At 42.1% G+C, this 21,930-nt stretch overlaps 1 protein-coding gene across 1 annotated transcript; it reads left to right on the top strand.

Moving 5' to 3' along the window:
• Nucleotides 1-1,587: 1,587 nt before the first annotated feature.
• On the top strand, nt 1,588-21,875 carry MCM6 (minichromosome maintenance complex component 6). The gene is made up of 17 exons (XM_083707246.1): nt 1,588-1,822; nt 3,373-3,519; nt 4,067-4,177; nt 5,284-5,533; nt 8,356-8,521; nt 9,193-9,338; nt 10,084-10,234; nt 11,117-11,258; nt 13,519-13,660; nt 13,761-13,868; nt 14,885-15,040; nt 16,448-16,576; nt 17,372-17,533; nt 18,205-18,340; nt 19,745-19,909; nt 20,456-20,595; nt 21,383-21,875. Exons 1-17 carry the CDS (start codon nt 1,704-1,706, stop codon nt 21,497-21,499), a joined length of 2,487 nt encoding a protein of 828 aa, XP_083563372.1. The 5' UTR covers nt 1,588-1,703; the 3' UTR covers nt 21,500-21,875.
• The last annotated feature ends 55 nt before the right edge of the window (nt 21,876-21,930 follow it).

The following is a 21,930-nucleotide window of genomic DNA, read 5'->3' as shown; positions in this document are numbered from 1 at the left end:
ATGACTGCCACATGTTGTTTGTCTTAGTGGTCCTAGTTAACATTCCTAGTAACTGTATGCAAATACTTCTGCAGAAATCAACTCTAAACATGACACTTGGAGCAATTCCACTTCCATCCTCATGGTGAATGTCATGTGCCATCATAGAATCATATACAGTGGTACCTTGGGTTACAGACACTTCAGGTTACATACGCTTCAGGTTACAGACTCCGCTAACCCAGAAATAGTACCTCGGGTTAAGAACTTTGCTTCAGGATGAGAACAGAAAGCATGCTCCGGTGCCGCAGTGGCAGCAGGAGGCCCCATTAGCAAAAGTGGTGCTTCAGGTTAAGAACAGTTTCAGGTTAAGAACGGACCTCTGAATTAAGTACTTAACCCAAGGTACCATTGTAACATGAAAAAATACATAACTACAACGTAACAAAAGTAGTCATAGACAATAAACATTAAAAATACACAACCAAACCAATTTCCACATCAAGCACAACAAAATCTAAAATAAACTAACAGTTTAGGGATTTCATTGAAGCATACAATTGATAGGTACTACGGTAATTCTATATGTACCTATTCGTGACATTAATATAATACATTAGTTTCTACTTAAATTCATTTGGGGATTACTTCAAATGTTTCCACTTTGAAATAAATAAATTTGTATTTACTTCAGTTTGATTAGTAGGGTTGTTGACCATTGGGTATTCTGAGGAAATAATGCATTTACAAATCTTTCATACCTTTTTGAATTGGCTAATTGGGTTGATCAATGTGTTTGTTGTGGAAATAAATGAATTTAGATTCATGAAGGAATAAAATTATATTTAATATGCTTTGCAACTGGATTGTTGGGTGCTGGGTATATTGGGAATATATGTAAATAAATGAATTTTGCTGCTTTTTTTGACTGAGGTAGGCTGGGGCAAAGGGCCTCGTACTTTTAAAGACAGATAACAAGTAGTCCATAGGAAAACCTTACCCTCATGTTGGCTAGATACCTCCAAGCTGACGCGACACACAAAAACGAAAGGAAACCAGCAGGAGGCTGGAAAACCATTCGAGTCCTTGCATTCATAAGGGTTGGAAAGGGACCTCAATGCAGGAATCTCCGCTAAAGTCTCTATGGCAGGTGGCCAGGAGATTCCCCTTCTGCCAATACCGACCAACATTTCCTGCGGAAACAACCTCTGCCACTTCTCAGTGCAAGAAAACACACACACACAGGTATGTATATGTACATATGTATATGTGTGTGTTTTCTTGCACTGAGAAGTGGCAGAGGTTGTTCCCACAGGAAATTTTCTCAGTGCAAGAAAACACACACACATATACATATACATACACACACACACACATATACACGCATATACACACGCATATACATATATGTGTGTGTGTGTGTGTATGTATGTGTGTTTTCTTGCACTGAGAAGTGGCAGAGGTTGTCCCCGCAAAGTTGTGCGCACGCGCGCACAACTTTGCGCCCACTTATTACGTATTCAGAACGCCCCCGCCGCTCGCTCTCCCTGTTTCCCGCGCCGTCAGGTTTGGCGCGAAAAGTTTTCCCGGGCGGACGTTCCGGTGGGGCGTGGCCTCGGCCTCCGAGCGCTTCTGATTGGCGGGCGCCGTCACAAGGGTGCCGCTAGTGGCGCGAATTCTCCCCTCTGTCCGAGCCGGAGAGAAAGAAAGAGAACTTGTCCGCCATGGATTTAGCCGCTGCGGGGGATGCTGGGCTGGCGGCAGCGGCGGCGGCGCCGCTCAAGCAAATCCGCGACGAGGTGGCCGAGAAGTGCCAGAAGCTGTTCCAGGACTTCCTCGAAGCGTGAGTCGTAGGAGCCGCAGGGCGAAACCGGGGGGGGGGGCGAAGTTGGGCGCTTGGCGGTGGTCGTGCGCTGCGCTTTGCTGGGCTAGGAGGCCTTAGATAGCCACCCTCCACCTGGGAGCAAGTCCGGCGCTCATCCGCTTCCCCGTAGCTTTTGCACTTGTGCTTTCCCTTAGTGGGGAGCGGGGGGGGGGGGAAGTGTATAGTATTTATCCCCTGACATCGTGCTTCTCCTGGCCCTAAAGCGCTTTTGTTTTGTTTTGTTTTGTTTTGTTTTGTTTTGTTTTGTTTTGTTTGGACAAGTGTGCTTGATTGCTGGGATTGCGCCTCATTCCCAAATGTCAACAGGTGTGCCCTATTTATTTGGGGGGGAGGGGCGTACTGGGGGGCGCAGTTGCCCGCCCTAAATCAAACAAACATATAAAACTTAACTACATAACTCCTGGCCTCGCCCATGGAGAGAGGGATAAATATTTTACTCTGCTTTAGTTTTGTGCCGGTTTTAATTGTACGTGTTATTTATTTGCTGCTGTAAGTCGCCTTGAGTTAAGTTTTTTTTTGGGGGGAGGGACTAATAAGTTTAGTAAACAAGAGCAGTAGTAGGGGTTTTCCTTTGCAGTATTCAGCATCCGCTGTTGCCTCCTCCTGAATAACCTTAACCTTTTGAAGTGCTGTGAAACAGCTTGTTTTTGCTCAAAGGTAAATAAGCCGCTGCAGCTTAAATACTTTTGAGGCTTACTTCCGAGGAAGCATACATAGGCTCAGTCTGCATACCTCCAATCCTATGCACACTTTTAATTATTTACGACTACATTTCTATTCTAGGATCTCAACGCGTTGCACATGGTTCTCTTCCTGCCCCATATCCTTACAAAAACCCAGTGGGGTTGGGTGTGCTGAGAGTCAATGACTGGCCCAAGGTCACCTAAATGAGTTTCATGTTTAAGTGGAGATTTGAACTCTAGTTTCTCAGTTCCTAGTCTAACACTAGGCACTAATCACTACACCATTACAAATCAGTTACACCATTACACCATCAGTTACACCATTACAAATCCTATTGAGCTCAATGATTCTTGCATCTGAGTAAACTTGCATAGGACTACAAAGCTTATAATGGGCTGCAGTGTGGGACTCCTTGATAAAAGGCAGCTATTTTTTCCTCATTTTTTCACTGATAACATCAACCCTCCTAACTGTAATCATTATTTCTTGTAATCTGATGACCACACCACTGGGGTCTGTGTATTTTTTCCTCATATTTAGATGCTTCCTTCCTTTTCATGTGGCATAATTAGTGAAATGTCAGGGCTCTTCTGTATTCTGTGTGCAGCTTATACAAAATGAACATTTTTACTTGCAGCTATAACTCAGCTTTTCATTAGGTGTTCAGTAGCAGCAGGGGTTCCCTCCTGTCAAGTGATAGTTTCTCATTATTAGCTTTTAAGCCTTTCTCTTCATAGTATTAGCACAGAGTGTAGCATGTACGCAGACTCACTATTTAGGAAACAATTCCTACAAACTGTCCCTTAAAATATTGCTATTTTCAGATTTCAGAACAGTGATGGAGAAGTTAAATACTTGCGAGATGCAGAGGAATTGATTCGTCCAGAGAGAAACACGTTAATTGTGAGCTTTGAGGATCTGGAGCAGTTTAATCAGCAGCTTGCTACCACAATCCAAGAAGAGTTCTATAGGTAAGGAGGCTCCAGTAAACATGCTTTATTGAATAGTTGGCTCCATCATAACTATTTTACCCATCCTGGGTTTTATTAGAGGAGTTCTAAGTCAAGGCTGGGGAACCTGTGGACCTCTGGGTGATGTTGGGCTCCAGCTCATGCCCCATAACCAGCATGGACTTTGGTTAGGGATGATGGAAGATGTAGTTCAAAAACATACGGATGGTCACAGGTGCCCCATTTCTGCTCTAAGTAACATTAAGAAAGAAGGGAATATGTTTTCACAGTTAAAGGTGCTTGTCATTCACAGCCCTCTGGTGGTGGTTTTTTAAAGTATAGTTAACTATACTAAATAACGTTTGCAAAGTTGTTACTTGAACAAAAAGCCAAACAGATTTGTCAGACCACAGTTTTATATTTTTCACTTGTTTTAATATTACTGTATTTTACCATTGTACTTTGCAAGATACTTTACAGGATAGAAATTCATGATGTATGCTGCTACTTTGATCCAAAGGGTATAAAATATAGATTTGTATCACTAAAACTTGTTTTTCTATTTTAGAGTCTATCCTTTCTTGTGTCGAGCTGTAAAAACCTTTGCTAGAGACCATGGAAATGTTCCCCCCAATAAGGACTTCTATGTTGCTTTCCAGGACCTACCTACCAGACACAAGTAAGATATATTCATACTGTAAAGATGTAAGCATACAATTTAGTAAGGTAACTCCAAATAAGCTCCTCCTTTGTAGGATGTTATTTACAATTCAGGAGCAAGGTAACTCCAAATAAGCTCCTCCTTTGTAGGATGTTATTTACAATTCAGGAGCATTCAAATGGCCTCCATTAACTTGTGAGTCATAGGCTACCCATCCCGATTATACCATCATTTCAGCTATCAGAATATACTGATAGCCAACATGGTTTATCAAGAGGAGTGATGCTGATGCATACAACCGTACTTCCATCAATTTTTTTCTTTTTTAGTGAGGAGAACAATACTTATGCCTTGTGTTCTATATAGTTAAAAGAAAGAGTGCAGGAGATTGCTATGTGGCTATGCTTCAGACATATGGAGAGAAGTTTTTTCTCAGACTCCGATGATGTTTTGCGTGAAGACATGGATAGTGATTTTGCAGATATGAGGCCTACTACCTGTGCTTTAGACTCTTGCACGTCCTGACTAAGAATAGTTGCCCAATAAGAACTAGCTGTGTGGGTTAGTGTTGTGGCAAATGCTTCTTTCCATTAAAGTATGAAACCCATTGGGTCTCAAGGTGGCATCTTAGCTCCAGGTTTCCCTTAATGAAATGGGCCTAGAAAATCAGTTCCAGCTTGATCATGAAATGACCTCGCTAGCCTTTGTAGGTTGCCAAAAATAAAATGGGGGAGTGTGTCCTGTTGATTCTGCTGGACCTTTATGTGGTGTTAGACACTTGTCAACCATGGTGCCTTGTATGTTTACAATATTTCAACAAGGTATTTTTAAAAGTTACAGAGAACAAGATTGAAAGTCAGCAGCTCAGGTTCCTAAGCTTCTAAAGGTTTGATTACGTCCTTTGTTTAAATGTCAGGGAAATCATCCCACCATATTCAGTTGGCCTGCACCTAACTGCTGTGAGCAGAACAGGTACTTCTTTGTTCTTAGCTACAGAACAATTTGTACTTGTCAGTTCTGGTTCTCTTTCGACAACAATGGACCATAATAGGCTTGCTATCTGATCTTCTGGAATGTATTTTAAAACTGATGAGCTTTTGAATGTGACTTTGTTCTTTAAACAGAATTCGTGAAATGACGTCGGCTCGAATTGGATCGCTAATGCGTATTAGCGGGCAAGTGGTCCGCACACACCCGGTTCACCCAGAGCTCGTAAGCGGAACATTCCTGTGCCTGGATTGCCAGACAGTGATAAAAGATGTTGAGCAGCAGTTCAAGTACACACAACCCAACATCTGCAGAAACCCAGTTTGTGCCAATAGGAAACGGTTCCTTCTGGACACCAACAAATCCAGATTTGTTGACTTTCAAAAGGTAATTCAGCAATTGTCAGAATTTCTGCTGGGTTCGAAAACATGATGTGATGTCGGGTTAGTCTTCTATACTTGAATGGTTCAGCTGTAAAGTTAAATAAACCATGGTTTGGCACCACATGAACTGTAATTTCCTCCCTGCTTTCACGAGTTTGTGGCAAACCGTTGTATGCCATTTAGTCTAAATTGACAAACTAAAGTTTATGCTTGCCTTGGGATCCAGAATCAAAACATCTTGGTTTGCAGGTAACAAATCTTAGTTTGCTGGTTTTGGATAAAATAGTAAACTAAACTATAGTGAAAGGACGGGAGTTTTGACATGCAGGAAGGAGAAGGAACTCAGGTGCCTGACGGTAAAGGCCTGTTGATGTAGGATTGAACAGTGATTTAGCATTACCGTATTTTTCGCACCATAGGACGCACTTTTTCCCCTCCAAAAATGAAGGGGAAATGTGTGTGCGTCCTATGGTGCGAATGCAGGCTTTTGCTGAAGCCTGGAGAGTGAGAGGGGTCGGTGCGCACCGACCCCTCATGCTCTCCAGGCTTCGCACACCTCTCCGCAAGCAGCGGGAGCCCAGCGCTGGGCTCCCGCTGCTTGCGGAGAGTTGCCAGCATGCCGAAGCCTGCGCGCGCTGAGCTCAGCGCGCCCAGGCTTCGCAGACCTCTCCGCAAGCAGCGGGAGCGCTCCCATGGCTTGCAGAGAGCTGCCTGTTTGGGGGCCGGGGTCGGGGGAAGCTCGAGCTTTTCCCCCCTTTATTTCCCCCCCCCCAAAAAAAACTGGGTGCGCCCTATGGTCCGGTGCGCCCTATGGTGCGAAAAATACGGTATGTCCTGTGTCTCTTTAAGTGTAAAGTTTTGCTCTTACTACAAGTAGCGAACATTTTGCACAGGAGATCCATTCCTGGCCCTTGTACACATCAGTGGAGCACACATAAGTCCACTGTGCCCTGTTCCACTCCTGTCTTGCCTTTTTCTGGGTCCGACCTGTGCATCAGCACAGTCGGATGTACAGAAAACAGTCACCACCTGCACTTGAATAAAATGTAGCAATTTTTGTGTTTTTCCTGTGTGTAAGTGAAAAATCTGCCAACTGAGGATACAGTGGATGCATCTTATAAAATGCATTCTAGCTTATGCCATATTAAATTAGTTTGTCTTTAAGGTGCCAAAAGGCTGCATTGGTTTCGTTACAGCAGGATAACACAGCAGTCCCTCTGGAATATCTTATGGGCATCTGTTGTAAATTACAGCCATTCGTCTTCCAGAATGCTGTATTCAGACCTGGAAGTAGTCTTGTCTTCATAATTGAAGTGAATGGAGTTCATTGATGTCATGCTCCCACTGGAGGGAGGGGGTGAAGTCAAATTGCCCCAGTAACTTCTCCCTGCAGCTGCTTGCATAGCCAGAAAAGCTGCTTCAGCAGGGTGCAGGACCCTCCACAATTAGCATGAGAGGTCAGGTACATATACACACGCACACTTTGCACAAATGGAAGGGGCCTGGCCTTCCTTGCACGGGAGGAAAGCTCACAATACAAACTAAAGTGTGCATATGTTCAACCTACTAAGAATCATTTTCTGTCGTGAAAAATGTATTTAATTATCAGGTGTTTCTCAGAACCCAAAGAGCAAGATGCACCTTGTAAATTTAGGAATCTGTCTCAGCTACTGTAGAGATCAGCAATGGTGCTGAGAAGTGATCTCATCGTGCAGCCTATAGGGACCACCTAGTCTCTCTAGATATTTTTTCACAATATTAGAAACATTTGACTTTACCATTTTGAACCACATGCGTTTTGTTGCTGTACACACCTGTCACATTTGTAAAGTGCTTTCCACTTGAAAAGAGGAAAGGTGTATCAGCAAAAATCTGCTTTGAATGCGGGCTTAGACATTTGTCATTGATGGAAGACTAAGAGTTATATTTGACAGAATCTTTTGCTGCTGGTGTATTGCTTCTTTGTTGGTTGTCTTCTGTTGCTTTGATTGGCACTTGCCCAGTCTCTATCCTAGGGGTTGTGGATTTGTGTCTCGTCTTCTCCGCCTTCATGTTTTTGGACTGTAGGTCCCATAACCCGTGAGCATTTACTATGCTGGCTGAGGCTTATGGGAGTCAGAGTCCAACAACATCTGTAAGCCCACTGGTTCCTCACTCTCTTCTTACCCTATCTCAATTTTTTCCACAGCCGTCAGCATAGTAGAAACAAGCTTGCACTTTGACAGTGTTCCCTGTGAGATTTGCCCTTTGCCTACTGAGGGTGATCTAGACATTTAAGGGAACCTGCTTAATAGCTGTGCTGTTAGTTTTGTTTTATGGTGATGCTCCATGATAGCTATCAGAAAGAGCCTGAAAATTAATCAGGTACAGTGGTACCTTGGGTTACATACGCTTCAGGTTACAGACTCCGCTAACCCAGAAATAGTACCTCGGGTTAAGAACTTTGCTTCAGGATGAGAACAGAAATCATGGCGCGGTGGCAGCGGCAGGCCCCATTAGCTAAAGTGGTGCTTCAGGTTCAGAACAGTTTCAGGTTAAGAACGGACCTCCGGAACAAATTAAGTACTTAACCCGAGGTAACACTGTATTTGTAACCATTACCAGGGCTCCTAGAAACTTGATGCCGGTAATTAGAAATTTCAAAAATTCTGGGTTCTTAAAAAATGTAAGGCACTTCATTAGAAATGCAGCATCATTATCTCCCCCACCCCACCCCCGGTAGTCTTCAGGCTGGAAACATTTGGGTTCAGTTTTGTGACATTTTCAGGTAAACTACTAATGATAAGATAACTTCCTCTTGACAGCTTGCTTTTCCTATCTCATCAGGTCCGTATTCAGGAGACCCAAGCTGAGCTACCCCGGGGAAGCATTCCTCGCAGTGTTGAGGTGGTACTGCGGGCTGAAGCTGTGGAATCGGCCCAGGCTGGTGACAAGTGTGACTTCACAGGTTCCCTCATTGTTGTGCCTGATGTGTCCCAGCTGTCTACCCCAGGTTGGTTGACCCTGTGCAGAGCAGAGCAGTGTGAGGGAATCTTTCCTTGCTCAGAAAGGGCATGCTTATAGCGAGTAGTTGGAAAAATGCAGAAGAGCTAGGCGTGAACCAATGGAGCAAAAAGCTGAATAATATAATTTTAGAATATCGTACTGTGAAGATATACAGAATGAAAGGGTTTAAGGTCAGTGAGAAAGAGGAGGATTGGTTTGAGGAAATGCTGAATTATTTGGGTAGGTTTGAACAATTTGGGGCAATTAAAATGTTAAAAGTTAAATAAGCCTTGTGGATGGAGGAGTGTTAACATATATAAAATTGTACATATGGTTGATTTGAATATGTTGTTATTGATTTTGTATACCCAATGTACCAGCCGCCTGGGGGGTTTCACTGTTTGTGTTTTGGTTGTTATTATAAAAAAATAATAATAAAAAAGAAAGGGCATGTGTAGGACAGCCTTCCTGAAATTCTGCAGCTTCAGTATACTTCAAGCAAAAGGCCAGGCTCGTATTACTTTCTCTGTGGTGTGAGAGCTTGTTCGGTGCAGGCGTTGCTATTCCCACCTACATTCCAAAGTGAAGAGCTGTTCCTTTCTGCCTCGTTCAAATGTGTAGGCTGAAAATGACCACATGTTCCTGGAGCAGAACTTAAAATAGGTCTTGCTCTTATAGGTGTCCGAGCAGAAACTGGCTCTCGTGTGAGTGGGAAAGAAGGCTATGAAACTGAAGGTGTCAGAGGACTTCGTGCACTTGGAGTCAGAGAGTTATCCTATAAATTGGTCTTTCTAGCATGTTATGTTGCACCAACGAACCCAAGGGTAAGCCTTACTCAGGAAGAGGAGCTTCCAGAATATTTTTCTTGAAGATATTAATGATGGGATTTGGTTCTCTTGTCCCCAGGAAAGGTGAGCGCCTTCTGTGCCCTTTCAGTGTATCATTACGCCAAGCAATAGAGCAGCCTTTCTCAACCTGTGGGTCCCCAGATGTTGTTGAACTACAACTCCCATCACCCCTAGCTAGCAAGGCCAGAGCTCAGGGATGACGGGAGTTGTATTCCAACAACATCTGGAGACCCACAGGTTGAGAACCACTGCAATAGAGTAAAGTGGTAGATTGGACACTTTTTAGATACTCTTATTCAAGAACTAGAACAGCGGGGCAAATTCTGGGCTAGAACCTTCCAACCTCATCTGCTTGGGGGAGTATTCTCCCACCTGTAACCTGAAATAATTGCATTCTGCTGCCACATGTTGAATGTTTAGAGCCAGCCCTAAATGGTCTCATTTTGGATATATTTAAACTGAAGTCCTCTTGTGCCATACTTCCCACCTTTGCCTTAAGGCAGGGATAGGAAACCTGTGCCCATCCAGATGTTGCTTAATTACATTCCCCATCACCCCTGAGCATTGGGCCATGGTGGTTGGGGCTGGTGGGGGTTAAGAGTTCAACAGCATCTGGAGCCCTCCCAGCGTCCCCTTTCCTGACTTAAGACTTAAGTTATTTTCTAGTCTCTGCAATATTTTTGCATTTTTATATATTTCCCCTCAACCCTCTTTGTTTTAGTTTGGTGGCAAAGAGCTGCGAGATGAAGAACAGACTGCAGAAAGCATTAAAAACCAGATGTCAGTAAAGGAGTGGGAAAAAGTATTTGAAATGAGCCAGGATAAAAACCTTTATCACAACCTTTGTACCAGCCTCTTTCCAACCATACATGGTAAGATCTAATTGTGGAGCCATAGTAATGATTGCTATCGTTGACTAATTCTCTAGGTCAGCTGGAAGCTTTCAAATTAAATTCCTATTGTCTAATATGTATTCATGTCTTTGTTTTGTTTTGTTATCCCTTCTGAACAGGAGGTATCAAAACAGTGAATTTTGTTTCCTATATGTCATTTGTGGCATTGTACCCAAAGAGTAAGATAGAAATACAGCAATTGAGAGTTACATGCAGTCCTTTTTAAGATTATTTGCCTGTTTTCTGGCCGTTTTTGCAAATACATAATGCTGCTTTTCTGTTTATTCTTTTTTCACGGGACCATGGAAAAAAGAGCCCCTAGTTTTGTTTTACCTTTTACTTCAAACCTTGCTGCGAGAACATGATCCTGTAATTGTGGGTTTTAATCTATACAGATAACTTCTCTGGCTTTTCCTTATTCAGTAACCTCTGCTCTAAAAGATGATTATAACCCTGGACTCTGATTTATAGACCGTTTAAGATAGCTTATTCCTATTGACTGCTGTGTTATCTTGGTAATCACTTTGTCCAACACAAATAATTTTGAACTGTAATATTTAAGTATGTTTAGCGATCACGTCCCTTGTTAGCGTTTTAATGCCATATCAGGGAGAGGTGATGAAGCAGCTATGATTTTGAGATTTTCCTGTGGCTATCCACCAGGCTGGTGCTGCTCAATCAGAACAGTAGCTTGTCAGAGATTTAACCAGTCCCTGAAGAAACTTGTTTGAATTTTGAATTACTGTCTGAAGCCAGCCCATAACAACAACTAGATCCTAAGCTTTTCTCCTGCATTGTGTTCTTAGAATTGACTCCAAATGTGAGTGTCCCCAAAACTAACTGTTAGTTATTGTGATGCAGGTAATGATGAAGTTAAGCGAGGTGTTTTACTCATGCTGTTTGGTGGCGTTCCTAAGACAACAGCAGAAAGCACTTCACTTCGTGGTGACATCAACGTTTGTATTGTTGGCGATCCGAGTACTGCCAAGAGTCAATTTCTTAAGTAAGTTTCTTGCGAACTAGCGTACGGTTAACTTGCATTGTCACTGTAGGTAGCTAGCCACACATACTTGTTTGTGTATGTTGTGTTCAGGAGAATTTAGTCTCTGGTAAGAGGAAATAGGATTGCTGCCTCTGTAAAACAGTGGCTTTATGCTGATTTCTGTGTTGGTCCTTTCTGTCTCTGTACCAGTTATTCTGTTTTTGGATTGTAGTTGTATTTTGTTGTCTTTTAAATTTGTGATGCACCAAGAAGATGTTGTTAATTGGGTTGTAGAGACTTTCAAAAAAATAAAAAATGACTAGTATATATATATATGTATATATATATATGCAGGTTTTGGTGTCCTCGGGTGTCTTCCCGTGTAAAAGTTGGGGTGTCTAGGCGACGTTTCGACGAGGTCTCACTCGTCATCTTCAGGCTGGTGCTTTCGGCTTCTTGTTACTGGAACAGAGCGGGATCTCAATGTTTGAGTTCCTATAAATACTGTAGAGGGGGTGTGGTGTCTAGCCTCCAATGTTCTGGGCAGAGAGGAAGTTCCCAGGCTAGTGTGCCTTTTCTTCTTTTGTTCCTTAATTACTTGAGAGATACCTTGAGTGATTTCTTGAGTGATATCCTGAGTACCACTTAGGTGGGTCATTAGGTGTGGATTAGTTGCTAAAGTCTTTGTGTCTTGACCTCTTGAACTTTGTGAAGAGTTTTCCTGAGAAGATGGCTGTATTGCACTTAGTTGTGCTTTGGCTTGGCTTCGTGTATAGGGGCGAGCTGTGGTTTTGTGGCTTGTGTCAGCCAGATCTGTGTAGGGATTGCAGGGGGGTGCAGCATCCGGAGGTGCCACCATGGATTGGCTACTGGATGGTGTCAGTAATTCATCTGTGGAGAGGGTCTGGGTTTGGGTCTGGTGTGGTTGATTGGTGTTGGCGTTCTGTGTGCCTCTGGATCTGGTGTCAGTTTTTGTGGGGAGGGCTAATTTCCAGATGTCTGGCAAGCGGGATGTGTCGTCACGCTTGTTCATGTTGTGAGGGTGTTTCTCTATCTCGATGGCTTCCATGATTATTCTCTTGTGGTGATGTTCCGTGTTAAAGAGCAATCCACACCTAATGACCCACCTAAGTGGTACTCAGGATATCACTCAAGAAATCACTCAAGGTATCTCTCAAGTAATTAAGGAACAAAAGAAGAAAAGGCACACTAGCCTGGGAACTTCCTCTCTGCCCAGAACATTGGAGGCTAGACACCACACCCCCTCTACAGTATTTATAGGAACTCAAACATTGAGATCCCGCTCTGTTCCAGTAACAAGAAGCCGAAAGCACCAGCCTGAAGATGACGAGTGAGACCTCGTCGAAACGTCGCCTAGACACCCCAACTTTTACACGGGAAGACACCCGAGGACACCAAAACCTGCATTCCTGTACCCGTGAAAATCTACGAAAGCATATATATATATATATATATATATATATATATATATATATATATGTGTATATATATATATATATATTGATGAAAAATGTACATATCTATACAAACATTATGTGCTATCTCTTTACATATGAAGAAAAAGAAAATTAGGTAGTAAATAGAAAATGTATAAAGTACTGTAATTAAAAAAAAGAAAAATAACAAAGATATGGAATAAAAAAATCAAAAGAAGAAAAGACAAGAGAAGACAACATTATTTACACAATAAAAATGTTCATCGACACAATCCTTCCCATCCTTCTCATTGTACTGTAATATAAACATTCTTTTTTAACACAGATTTGTATTGTATAATATCATTTATTTCTGCTTTGTATATATGCCTCTAATCGTTTTCTTTACAAATATCACTCAATTTCTGCTAATATGACTAGAATATATTAAAACGCCTAGGTGAAAAAGACTGCTCTTAACCCGGCACTGAAATGATAACAGTTTTTATGCCAGGCAACCTCCTTGTGGGGAGAGTGCCCTCCATTATGACTGCTGAGAAAGCCCCCCACCCCCGGTAGATGCCCTCCATTCTCCTGATGGAAGGAATACAGGGAGAAGGGCCTCTGCAGGAGATCTTAAACACTGAGCAGGGTGCTGCTACTTGTTGGAACAAAAACATTGTAATTACTAAATAGGCTTGCTTTCCCCCCTTGCTCATGGCTATCGAATAATCAGCTACGTAATTTAGAGCCCTGCAGCCTGCAAACCTTTAAAGCCAACTGTAGTGTTTGTGTCGCACTTTCTGATGCGAATTGCTGAGTAGCCTGCCAATTTGAACCAACAGGCACGTGGAGGAGTTCAGCCCCCGAGCTGTATACACCAGTGGAAAGGCCTCTAGCGCTGCTGGCTTAACGGCTGCTGTTGTGAAAGACGAAGAGTCCTATGAATTTGTCATTGAAGCTGGAGCTCTAATGTTGGCAGATAATGTAAGTTATCCAATGCATAGTATTTAGTAGCTCTGAAAAGAGGGGCCCCTTTTGTTTTCAAGTGCGGAAGTACAGTTGTTGAATCTGCACTCTCTTTTAGGGAGTCTGTTGCATTGATGAATTTGACAAAATGGATATGAGGGATCAGGTTGCCATTCACGAAGCTATGGAGCAGCAGACTATATCCATTACTAAAGCAGGAGTTAAGGTAAGTGGCTGTGTGTTGCTTGAACTTTGTGTATCCTTTGCTCAGATGGTATTGGAGAGAGATTTCTTTGCTTCTCCAGTGACCTTTGGGCCATTTTCTGTCAAATAGTTTCATTCCATTAGAAGAACTAAGGAACTTTTCTTACAACTGAATGCTTCTAGAAGAGGGTGTCAGTCTGTAGTCTATATCCAGAACAGGATATCTTCCTCTTCCACAAGCCTACATCACAATTAAGCCCACCAGTCCCTGGCAGCAGCAGCAGTACTGCTGCTTACCTGGACCAGTGCAGGGGCCCAGAGGGTGATGGGAAGTTAGTGGCTATGAGAGTCCTGCAATAGTCCCAACCTCATAGTTTTTCTGCCCCACCACATCCAGGAAAGCAGCAGGAGCAGTACTGTTGCAAGACATCTGCACAACACCAACTTTCCATGCTGGTCCCTCCTGTTAAACATTTCTTCCAGAAATCTGTCCCACTGTGAAAAACTGGGTAATTGGGCTATAATCCTTTGCAGGCTTTTGGGGGGGAAAAGCTCCATTGAGCCCAGTAGGACATGCTTCTAAGCAAGAAAGTTAACATTTGGGCTGCAATATACATCAGGTTAGGTGTCCATAATTCCATGAAGTTAGTGGCTTAAGCACCTGATAATTATGGGCATGTTGATGGCCTTAAACAGCAATAGAATGTATTCCTTTGAAAAAGCCCATCCACATAAACAATGAAGAAAGTAGCCAGCAATGAAATATGCTGATTTTCACCTTTGTTATAAATGTTGCAGGGAAAATATAATAAATGCTTTACTATCGTTCTTACACAGTATTCCTGGAAATCATTTTCCTGTTGATGTATTTTGGTAGGGTGGAGGATATTTTTTTACATGATTGATCAAACTGGCACCCAGGCACCATTGAAACTGCTGTGTTTTCTTCCCCAACACTTTTTCTTTATGTAATTTGTAATTTGTTAACAACTCTACACTGCTTAGGAAAAGCAAACAAACATGTTCTTGTTTTAACAGGCTACTTTGAATGCCAGGACCTCTATTTTGGCCGCAGCTAACCCAGTTGGTGGACGCTATGATAGAGCAAAGTCTCTGAAACAGAACATAAACCTGTCAGCCCCCATCATGTCTCGATTTGATCTCTTCTTTATTCTTGTGGATGAATGCAATGAGGTAATGTGTAACCTACATACTGTATATTATGCATTTTAGACTCAGAAATATGCAAGTTATAAATGCAGTTGTCTAGGAATTCTCTTTTTGCCCATTCATACTCTTCCCATTGGTGCATTTTAATCCCTTCCATTTCCAGGTGTGTGCCTTTGCTCCCCCCACAACCATTGCTACATTTCTGTCTTAGTCTGCCCATTGCTTACACAGTGGCACATATGGGGTGGGAGTAGCATAACCTGAACATCTTAGAATAATGTGGCAGATGCAATTTTATCTTGGGATCCAAGACATTAACCCATAGGTAGGCAAACTAAGGCCCGGGGGGGGGCGGATGCGGCCCAATCGCCTTCTCAATCCGGCCTGCAGATGGTCCGGGAATGAGTAGAATGTGTCCTTTTATTTAAAATGCATCTTGGTTATTTGTGGGGCCTGCCTGGTGTTTTTACATGAGTAGAATGTGTGCTTTTACTTAAAATGCATCTGTGGGTTATTTGTGGGGCATAGGATTTTTTTCATATATTTTTTTCTTCAAAAATATAGTCCGGCCCCCCACATGGTCTGAGGGACAGTGAACCTGCCCCTGCTGAAAAAGTTTGCTAACCCCTGCTAACCTAATGACAGAGTTAACTGCATGGGCACCCATGCCGTGCACGGGGGGGGGGGGAGCTGTGGCATCAGCGGTGGAGCGGGTGATCCCCTAAGCGCTTTGGCGGTAGGGCGGGCAATCCCCTGTGTGTGACGACATGCCTTTTTGTCACCCCCCCCCCAAGGATGGCACCTGGGGCGAGCCGCCCCCACCGCACCCCCCCTTCCTATGCCCCTGCATCAACCTCAAGGAAGTTGTGGAAGGAAAGTTCCCCATCTCTCTTGTGTCCGCCTGACTAAAAATCCTCTTTAGAGTGTTGGGGGGCATTATTGAATAATGTAGGATGATGTGCAGGAGATTGCTGGAGGAAGGGAGAAACATCCCAGTGTATTTTTATATATTCTCTCTTCTCACAGCACTGGTGGCTGCGATGCAGGAGAGGGAAAACTTTCCTTCTATGAACTCTCTTAGGATCCAAGCTGATGGAATTATTTGGAAGCTTGTGCATAATAGAATATTTAGTCCTTTAAAAAAATGTATAAAACAGATTGCTTCTACAACAGATGGTAGTTGTTTTTTCAAAATCCTGTTTTGGTTTCTCTTTTTACCCCTAAAGACTCAAATGAACTCACTGACTGGACTATCTATTCATGTATTGGACGGCTCAGTTTCATTTGAGCTGCTTGCATTACCTAAACGACCATCGAGATATCCTCAAACGTTTTGAAAGTTGCTGGGTGCATCATTGTTATTATGTTGTTTTGTTCATGATTTGTTATAACTTTAGTTCACGTATTCTGACCAAAACCTGCCCCCTTCAGGTTACAGATTATGCCATTGCAAGACGCATTGTGGATCTTCATTCTAGGATAGACGAATCGATTGATCGCCTGTATTCACTAGATGACATCCGAAGGTATCTTCTCTTTGCCAGGCAGTTTAAACCCAAGGTAATGAGACAGACTTCAGCATTAGGTTGGGATAGCTCAGTCAATAGAGCGTGAGACACTTAATCTCAGGGTCATGGGGATTGGACTAGATGACTCTCTGGATCTGTGATTCCAGAGAGTTTGAGCACAGCATGGCATGAGAAACCTGAACTGATACCAAATGTATAGTGGTTATTTTGACTTCGACATAGTTGTTGCTAATGCTCAGGCTCATGTACAAGCATGCCTGGTTAATTAGGATGTAGTGTAACTAGTATCTACTTCTGTGGCAGGATTTGGAGCCGGTTGGGTTTGCCTAAAGTTTAGTGTGTCTGTTGTTTGATGCAGCAAGAAGTGTTCAGGTGAGCCATTGTGGTGCAGTGGTTGGAGTGTTGGGCAAGAAAGACCAGAGTAGGAATCCCCACTCAGCCATGAAACTCACAGGGTGACCTTGGGCCAGTCACTCACAAGGTTGCTGTGAAGATAAAAAGGGGGTGGGGGACAGATTGTGCATGCCACCTTGAGCCCCTTGGATGGCATATAAATACAATAAATAAATAATTTTGTACTGTATTTTTGTGCCGCTCTTGTCAATCACAGTAGACAGGCGCATTTTAATTACGCAATAATTTTTTTTTAGACTGACTCTTCCTTGTTCATTGCAAATAAATGTCGAATCCATATCCAGCTGTTGATCTAGTTTGTAATGGAAGTTTGACTCTCCGGCCCCAATGAATATATGAAGTTTATAAATGGGAAGTGGTGCACAATTTCACTATAGCTTACCACATTTTCCTTTCATTCGTTCTCCAATAGATTTCTAAGGAGTCGGAGGATTTTATAGTTGAACAATATAAGCGCCTTCGCCAGAGGGATGGTTCCGGCATTACAAAATCGTCATGGAGAATCACAGTGCGGCAGCTGGAAAGCATGATTCGGCTGTCGGAAGCAATGGCACGGATGCATTGCTGCGACGAGGTAGCTAAACTTAATGGGGCAGCATGGAACAGGACAGAGCTTTGACCAATGCAGCTGTTCTTAACATTTTTATTCTGTTTAAACATATAGCTAAAAATGCCATGGTTCATTCTCATCATTTTAAGCATAAATTTGGGGATTACTGTCGCTTGAAATGAAAACCTTTTATATGAATGGTACATGTTCAGTTTGTAACTAGTCCAGTGCTAGCTTATGTTTCTACATAGGGGTGGAAATGCTTATTCCGTAGAAGTTTTTAGCTAAAATTTTAGACCAGCTGCAAGTTTTTGTGTGGCCCACAAGCCTTCAGTCTTGCAGAGAGAGAAAGAGAGTTAAGTAAAAGACAATAACTTTATGAACTATCTTTGGCTTTCTTTTGGTGGTGTCTGGCTTTTGACTGTGAATCCAGTGTTAATGGAGCCTTCCTCCTTGGCACAGGGAAGGGGGACAAGTTGGAAAGTACTCTTGTTGCTTCTATGGCCAACAGATGTTTTGGAGCCCATCAATTGTATTGCGTGTAAATTGTTGCACGTGTATATTTTGTTGTACACGACCTTGGATTATTATTTTTTATACGAGTTCATGGCATGTATTTTTTTTAATAAATAAATAATGTGTGTTTGGACAGGTATTTCTTTATTCATCTTGACTCTTCTTAAATATTTGTAAAGGTCCATCCAAAACATGTGAAGGAAGCCTTCAGGTTATTGAACAAATCCATCATCAGAGTTGAAACTCCAGATATCAATTTAGACCAAGATGAAGAACAAGCCATTGATGAGCCTGAGGCCCAGGATGGAGTTCAGAGTGAGTAATTTGCTGATGAACTATAGACTATATCAGACTTCCACAACCTGTGATGCCCTCTAGAATGTTTTATAATACAGCTCCTATTGTCACTGGTCATTGGTCATGCCGGCTAGGGCTCTTGGAAGCTGTGATCCAGAACATTCAGAAGGCACCAGGTTGGGGAACACCTGACAAATGTTTTTACCTGATAAGCCTCATTGAAAGCTGTTATAATAAAGGTCGCAAAATAAATCTCTTAATAATAAAATAATTCTTGGAACATGCTTGTTTCTGGGTCCAGTTCAGGTTCTAGTTTTGTCCTTTGAAGTCTTGTACAGATACACACACATATATGTACATATGCACATATATACACATACACACACACATATATATATTATATATATACACACATATATACATATTTATACACCAACACACACATATATATATGTACATATATACATACATACATACACAAGCACACACATATATTTTTCCTGCAGTACTCTTGAAGCATAGTTAAAAACAAGCTATTGGTTTAACGTGTAGAAAACCAAAGTTTCTTCCTGGCTTTATTGCTCATGGTTTGTTTTGAAGGAGAAAAACTAAACGCCCAGGTTCAGACTTCATGACAAGTCAGGCTCTGGCTTGCTTTCTTGGCGGTGCAGCAGCAACAGGAGGCAGAGTGGAGCAGAGAATCTTTTAGCAGCGTGTGCCACCACACTGTGCATTTGCCTTAAGCCAGTAGGTTTAAGATCTCAAGTGGAACCTTTTTAGTGGTGGAGCTCTTGCTTGGCATCTTCTCAACAAGTATTTAGTCCACCAAAAAGCTTTTAAATGAATTGGATTTTTATTTGAAACCTGTTTTGGTTTTTTTAAAAAAACCAAACCAAAACAAAACAAAACAATAGAAGGCATTTTGTTCTTTGTTTTTTATTTTATATGTGGTGGATTTAGTGTGGACTACTACTAAGAGAACATTTCTGTGGACCCAGTATATAAGCTTTAAACCACAATCATGTAATCTGTTACCAAGGAGTAACTCCCATTGAAGTCAGTAGGGCTTACCTCTGAGCAGACATGTGTCTTATGGAGCTGTAAATCAGTCAATAATGTGCTTTGGTCTAATCAAGATAACAAGACATCATATCTTTCATATTTATTGTTTTGAAAATAAGAACTATGCCCTGAAATCCTTATGGCTACAGAACTGAAAATGATAAGGTATCTGTTTGGAAGACTCCATAAAATCTCAGTCACCTAGAACATAAAGATAACATCATTTGATATGAACTGCTACACTTTCAAAATGTTTGTTCTGGGTAGAGGGGGAAAACAGGCAATTAAGTCATTTGTGATGTGCTTCTACTGGCTTCTGTCCCCACCTTGGCATAATGTACAAAAACTTTCTGTGCTCAGGAGATGGAGACACTGCAGTCGTTAATGGCTTGGTGAACGGCATCAATGGACATGCAGATGATCTGAGCAAGGATGTGGCACCAAAGGCTTCCCTAAGGCTTAGTTTCCCTGAATATCGCAGAATCTCAAACCTCATTGTAATGCATCTGAGAAAATCAGAAGAAGGTAAGAAATCATTGTCTTGGTGCATGCGGAATTAAGTACATGCTTAGTAATCACATTGCATGTTCTTTGAAATCCAAGTGCACGCCACTGGGAAGGTCTCAGAATTGCAGCGTGTGGGGTTAAGTGGTTTAAGCCATCCCTCCCCAGCTACAGTCCCCATGAAATCATCTCCTTCTCCCACTCTCCGACTTACCATTACAAGATGATTTCCCCCTAGTGCTAACTGTAGCAAGAGTGGGGGGAGGAAGTAGGGTTGCGGACAGCCTGCCAAATTTGATTTGGGGCTCAATTCAGCAATTTGGATCAGCAAGTTCAATTCCCTCTGCTCTTCCCCCCACCCCCCCAAAAAATATAAATCCTGGATTGGAAGGTCTTAGCTGTAAATAATAAACAAAGTCCAGCTCCCCTTCTATGCTGCTGGCAAGCGTTTTCCGTATATGGTGTCTTGACTTCCTGAATCATGTTTGAAACATTTTTGAGGCAGTCAGTCTGGGATTTCAGAGTGTTTTATCGCCATCATCACCTTGCTTTCTTTTCTTCCTGCAGAAGATGATGACGCCTCCTTAAAAAAGAGTGAACTTATCAACTGGTATTTAAAGGAAATTGAATCAGAAATAGATTCTGAAGAAGAACTGATAAATAAGAAGATGATAATAGAAAAAGTGATCCATCGTCTTACACACTATGTACGTACACTTATACCTGAAATTGTAAGGTTTTTTTTGAAGTAAAAACCCTACTTTAAATTCCTTGAAGGATGTGATAAATAAATAATGTGGTCTTTGATTAGCTCAGTGCTCCATCCTATATGCATGTTTACCTTGTGACACATGGCACTGTGTTAAATCGGTCTTGCTTCCAAGCAAGTATATACAGAATTGCATGTCCTGTTGTGTTTAGTGGAGCTTAGTTCCAGGTAGGAGCTTAGTTCCAGGTAGGTGTGCATATGATTGTAATCTAAGGTTGCAATACTGCACATACTTGGGTTCACTGAATCAGTAGTACATTCTTCCAAGTAGATATGCAGAAGAATGCACTTGTTGAGCTGTTGGTGGTAGCCTTTAATTCTGGTGCACATACGTTTTGTGAAAAATGGAGATGAAGAGGGCATGATATTAATTGCTCAATTGGAAGTACAGTGGTACCTCTGGTTACTTACTTAATTCATTCTGGAGGTCCGTTCTTAACCTGAAACTGTTCTTAACCTGAAGCACCACTTTAGCTAATTGGACCTGCCGCGCCACCACCGTGCGATTTCTGTTCTCATCCTGAAGCAAAGTTTTTAACCCGAGGTACTATTTCTGGGTTAGTGGAGTCTATAACCTGAAGCGTATGTAACCCGAGGTACCACTGTAAATCCTGCTTTAAAGCAATGGCATTTTCTTTTGAAGTATGCTTGTGACTGGGGTGTCTTACAACGTGTGACCTAGGACTCTTCAGAACATGGCCTGACTGAGGCTCTCTGTATTTCAGGACCACATTCTAATTGAGCTCACACAGACAGGGCTGAAAGATTCTGTGGAAGGACAGAGCATTGATGAAGAAGACCCTTACCTTGTAGTTAATCCTAACTACTTGTTGGAAGACTAGGGATTATGAAACAATTCTACAGTCACAACGTATCCATTCCCTATTGGAGACCAGCACTCAACTGGCTAATTTTATATCTTATCTGTCTTTCACTGTTGTACATAGTTGGCTACCCAAAAAAAGCTTTGTCACATAATTCACCCACCTTCTCTTTTTAATTCTCTTTTATTAAGGGAAAAGCTTCTCCATTCCTTTCCAGAAAAAGGGCCCTGCAACCTAACAGGGCAGCTGTTTAGAACAAAACTTCCATATCCTCATGCTCCTTTTATGCTTTTTACATATTTTTTTCTGCATCTCTGTAGCATAATCTTATGTTGTAGGTCCCCTTGACGCCTATCTTAATTTGTGAAAAATAAAGTATTCCTTATATACAAAATGATTTCTTTTTCTTTTTCGCTACAGAAATAGGCCCAAACGCCACTTTAAATAGG

This window comes from Podarcis gaigeae (genome assembly GCF_964106915.1).
Source record: "Podarcis gaigeae genome assembly, chromosome: 1".
NCBI classification, from domain to species: domain Eukaryota; kingdom Metazoa; phylum Chordata; class Lepidosauria; order Squamata; family Lacertidae; genus Podarcis; species Podarcis gaigeae.
The sequence above is the reverse complement of the archived record's forward strand: the minus strand, read 5'-3'. Positions and strand labels throughout refer to the sequence as shown.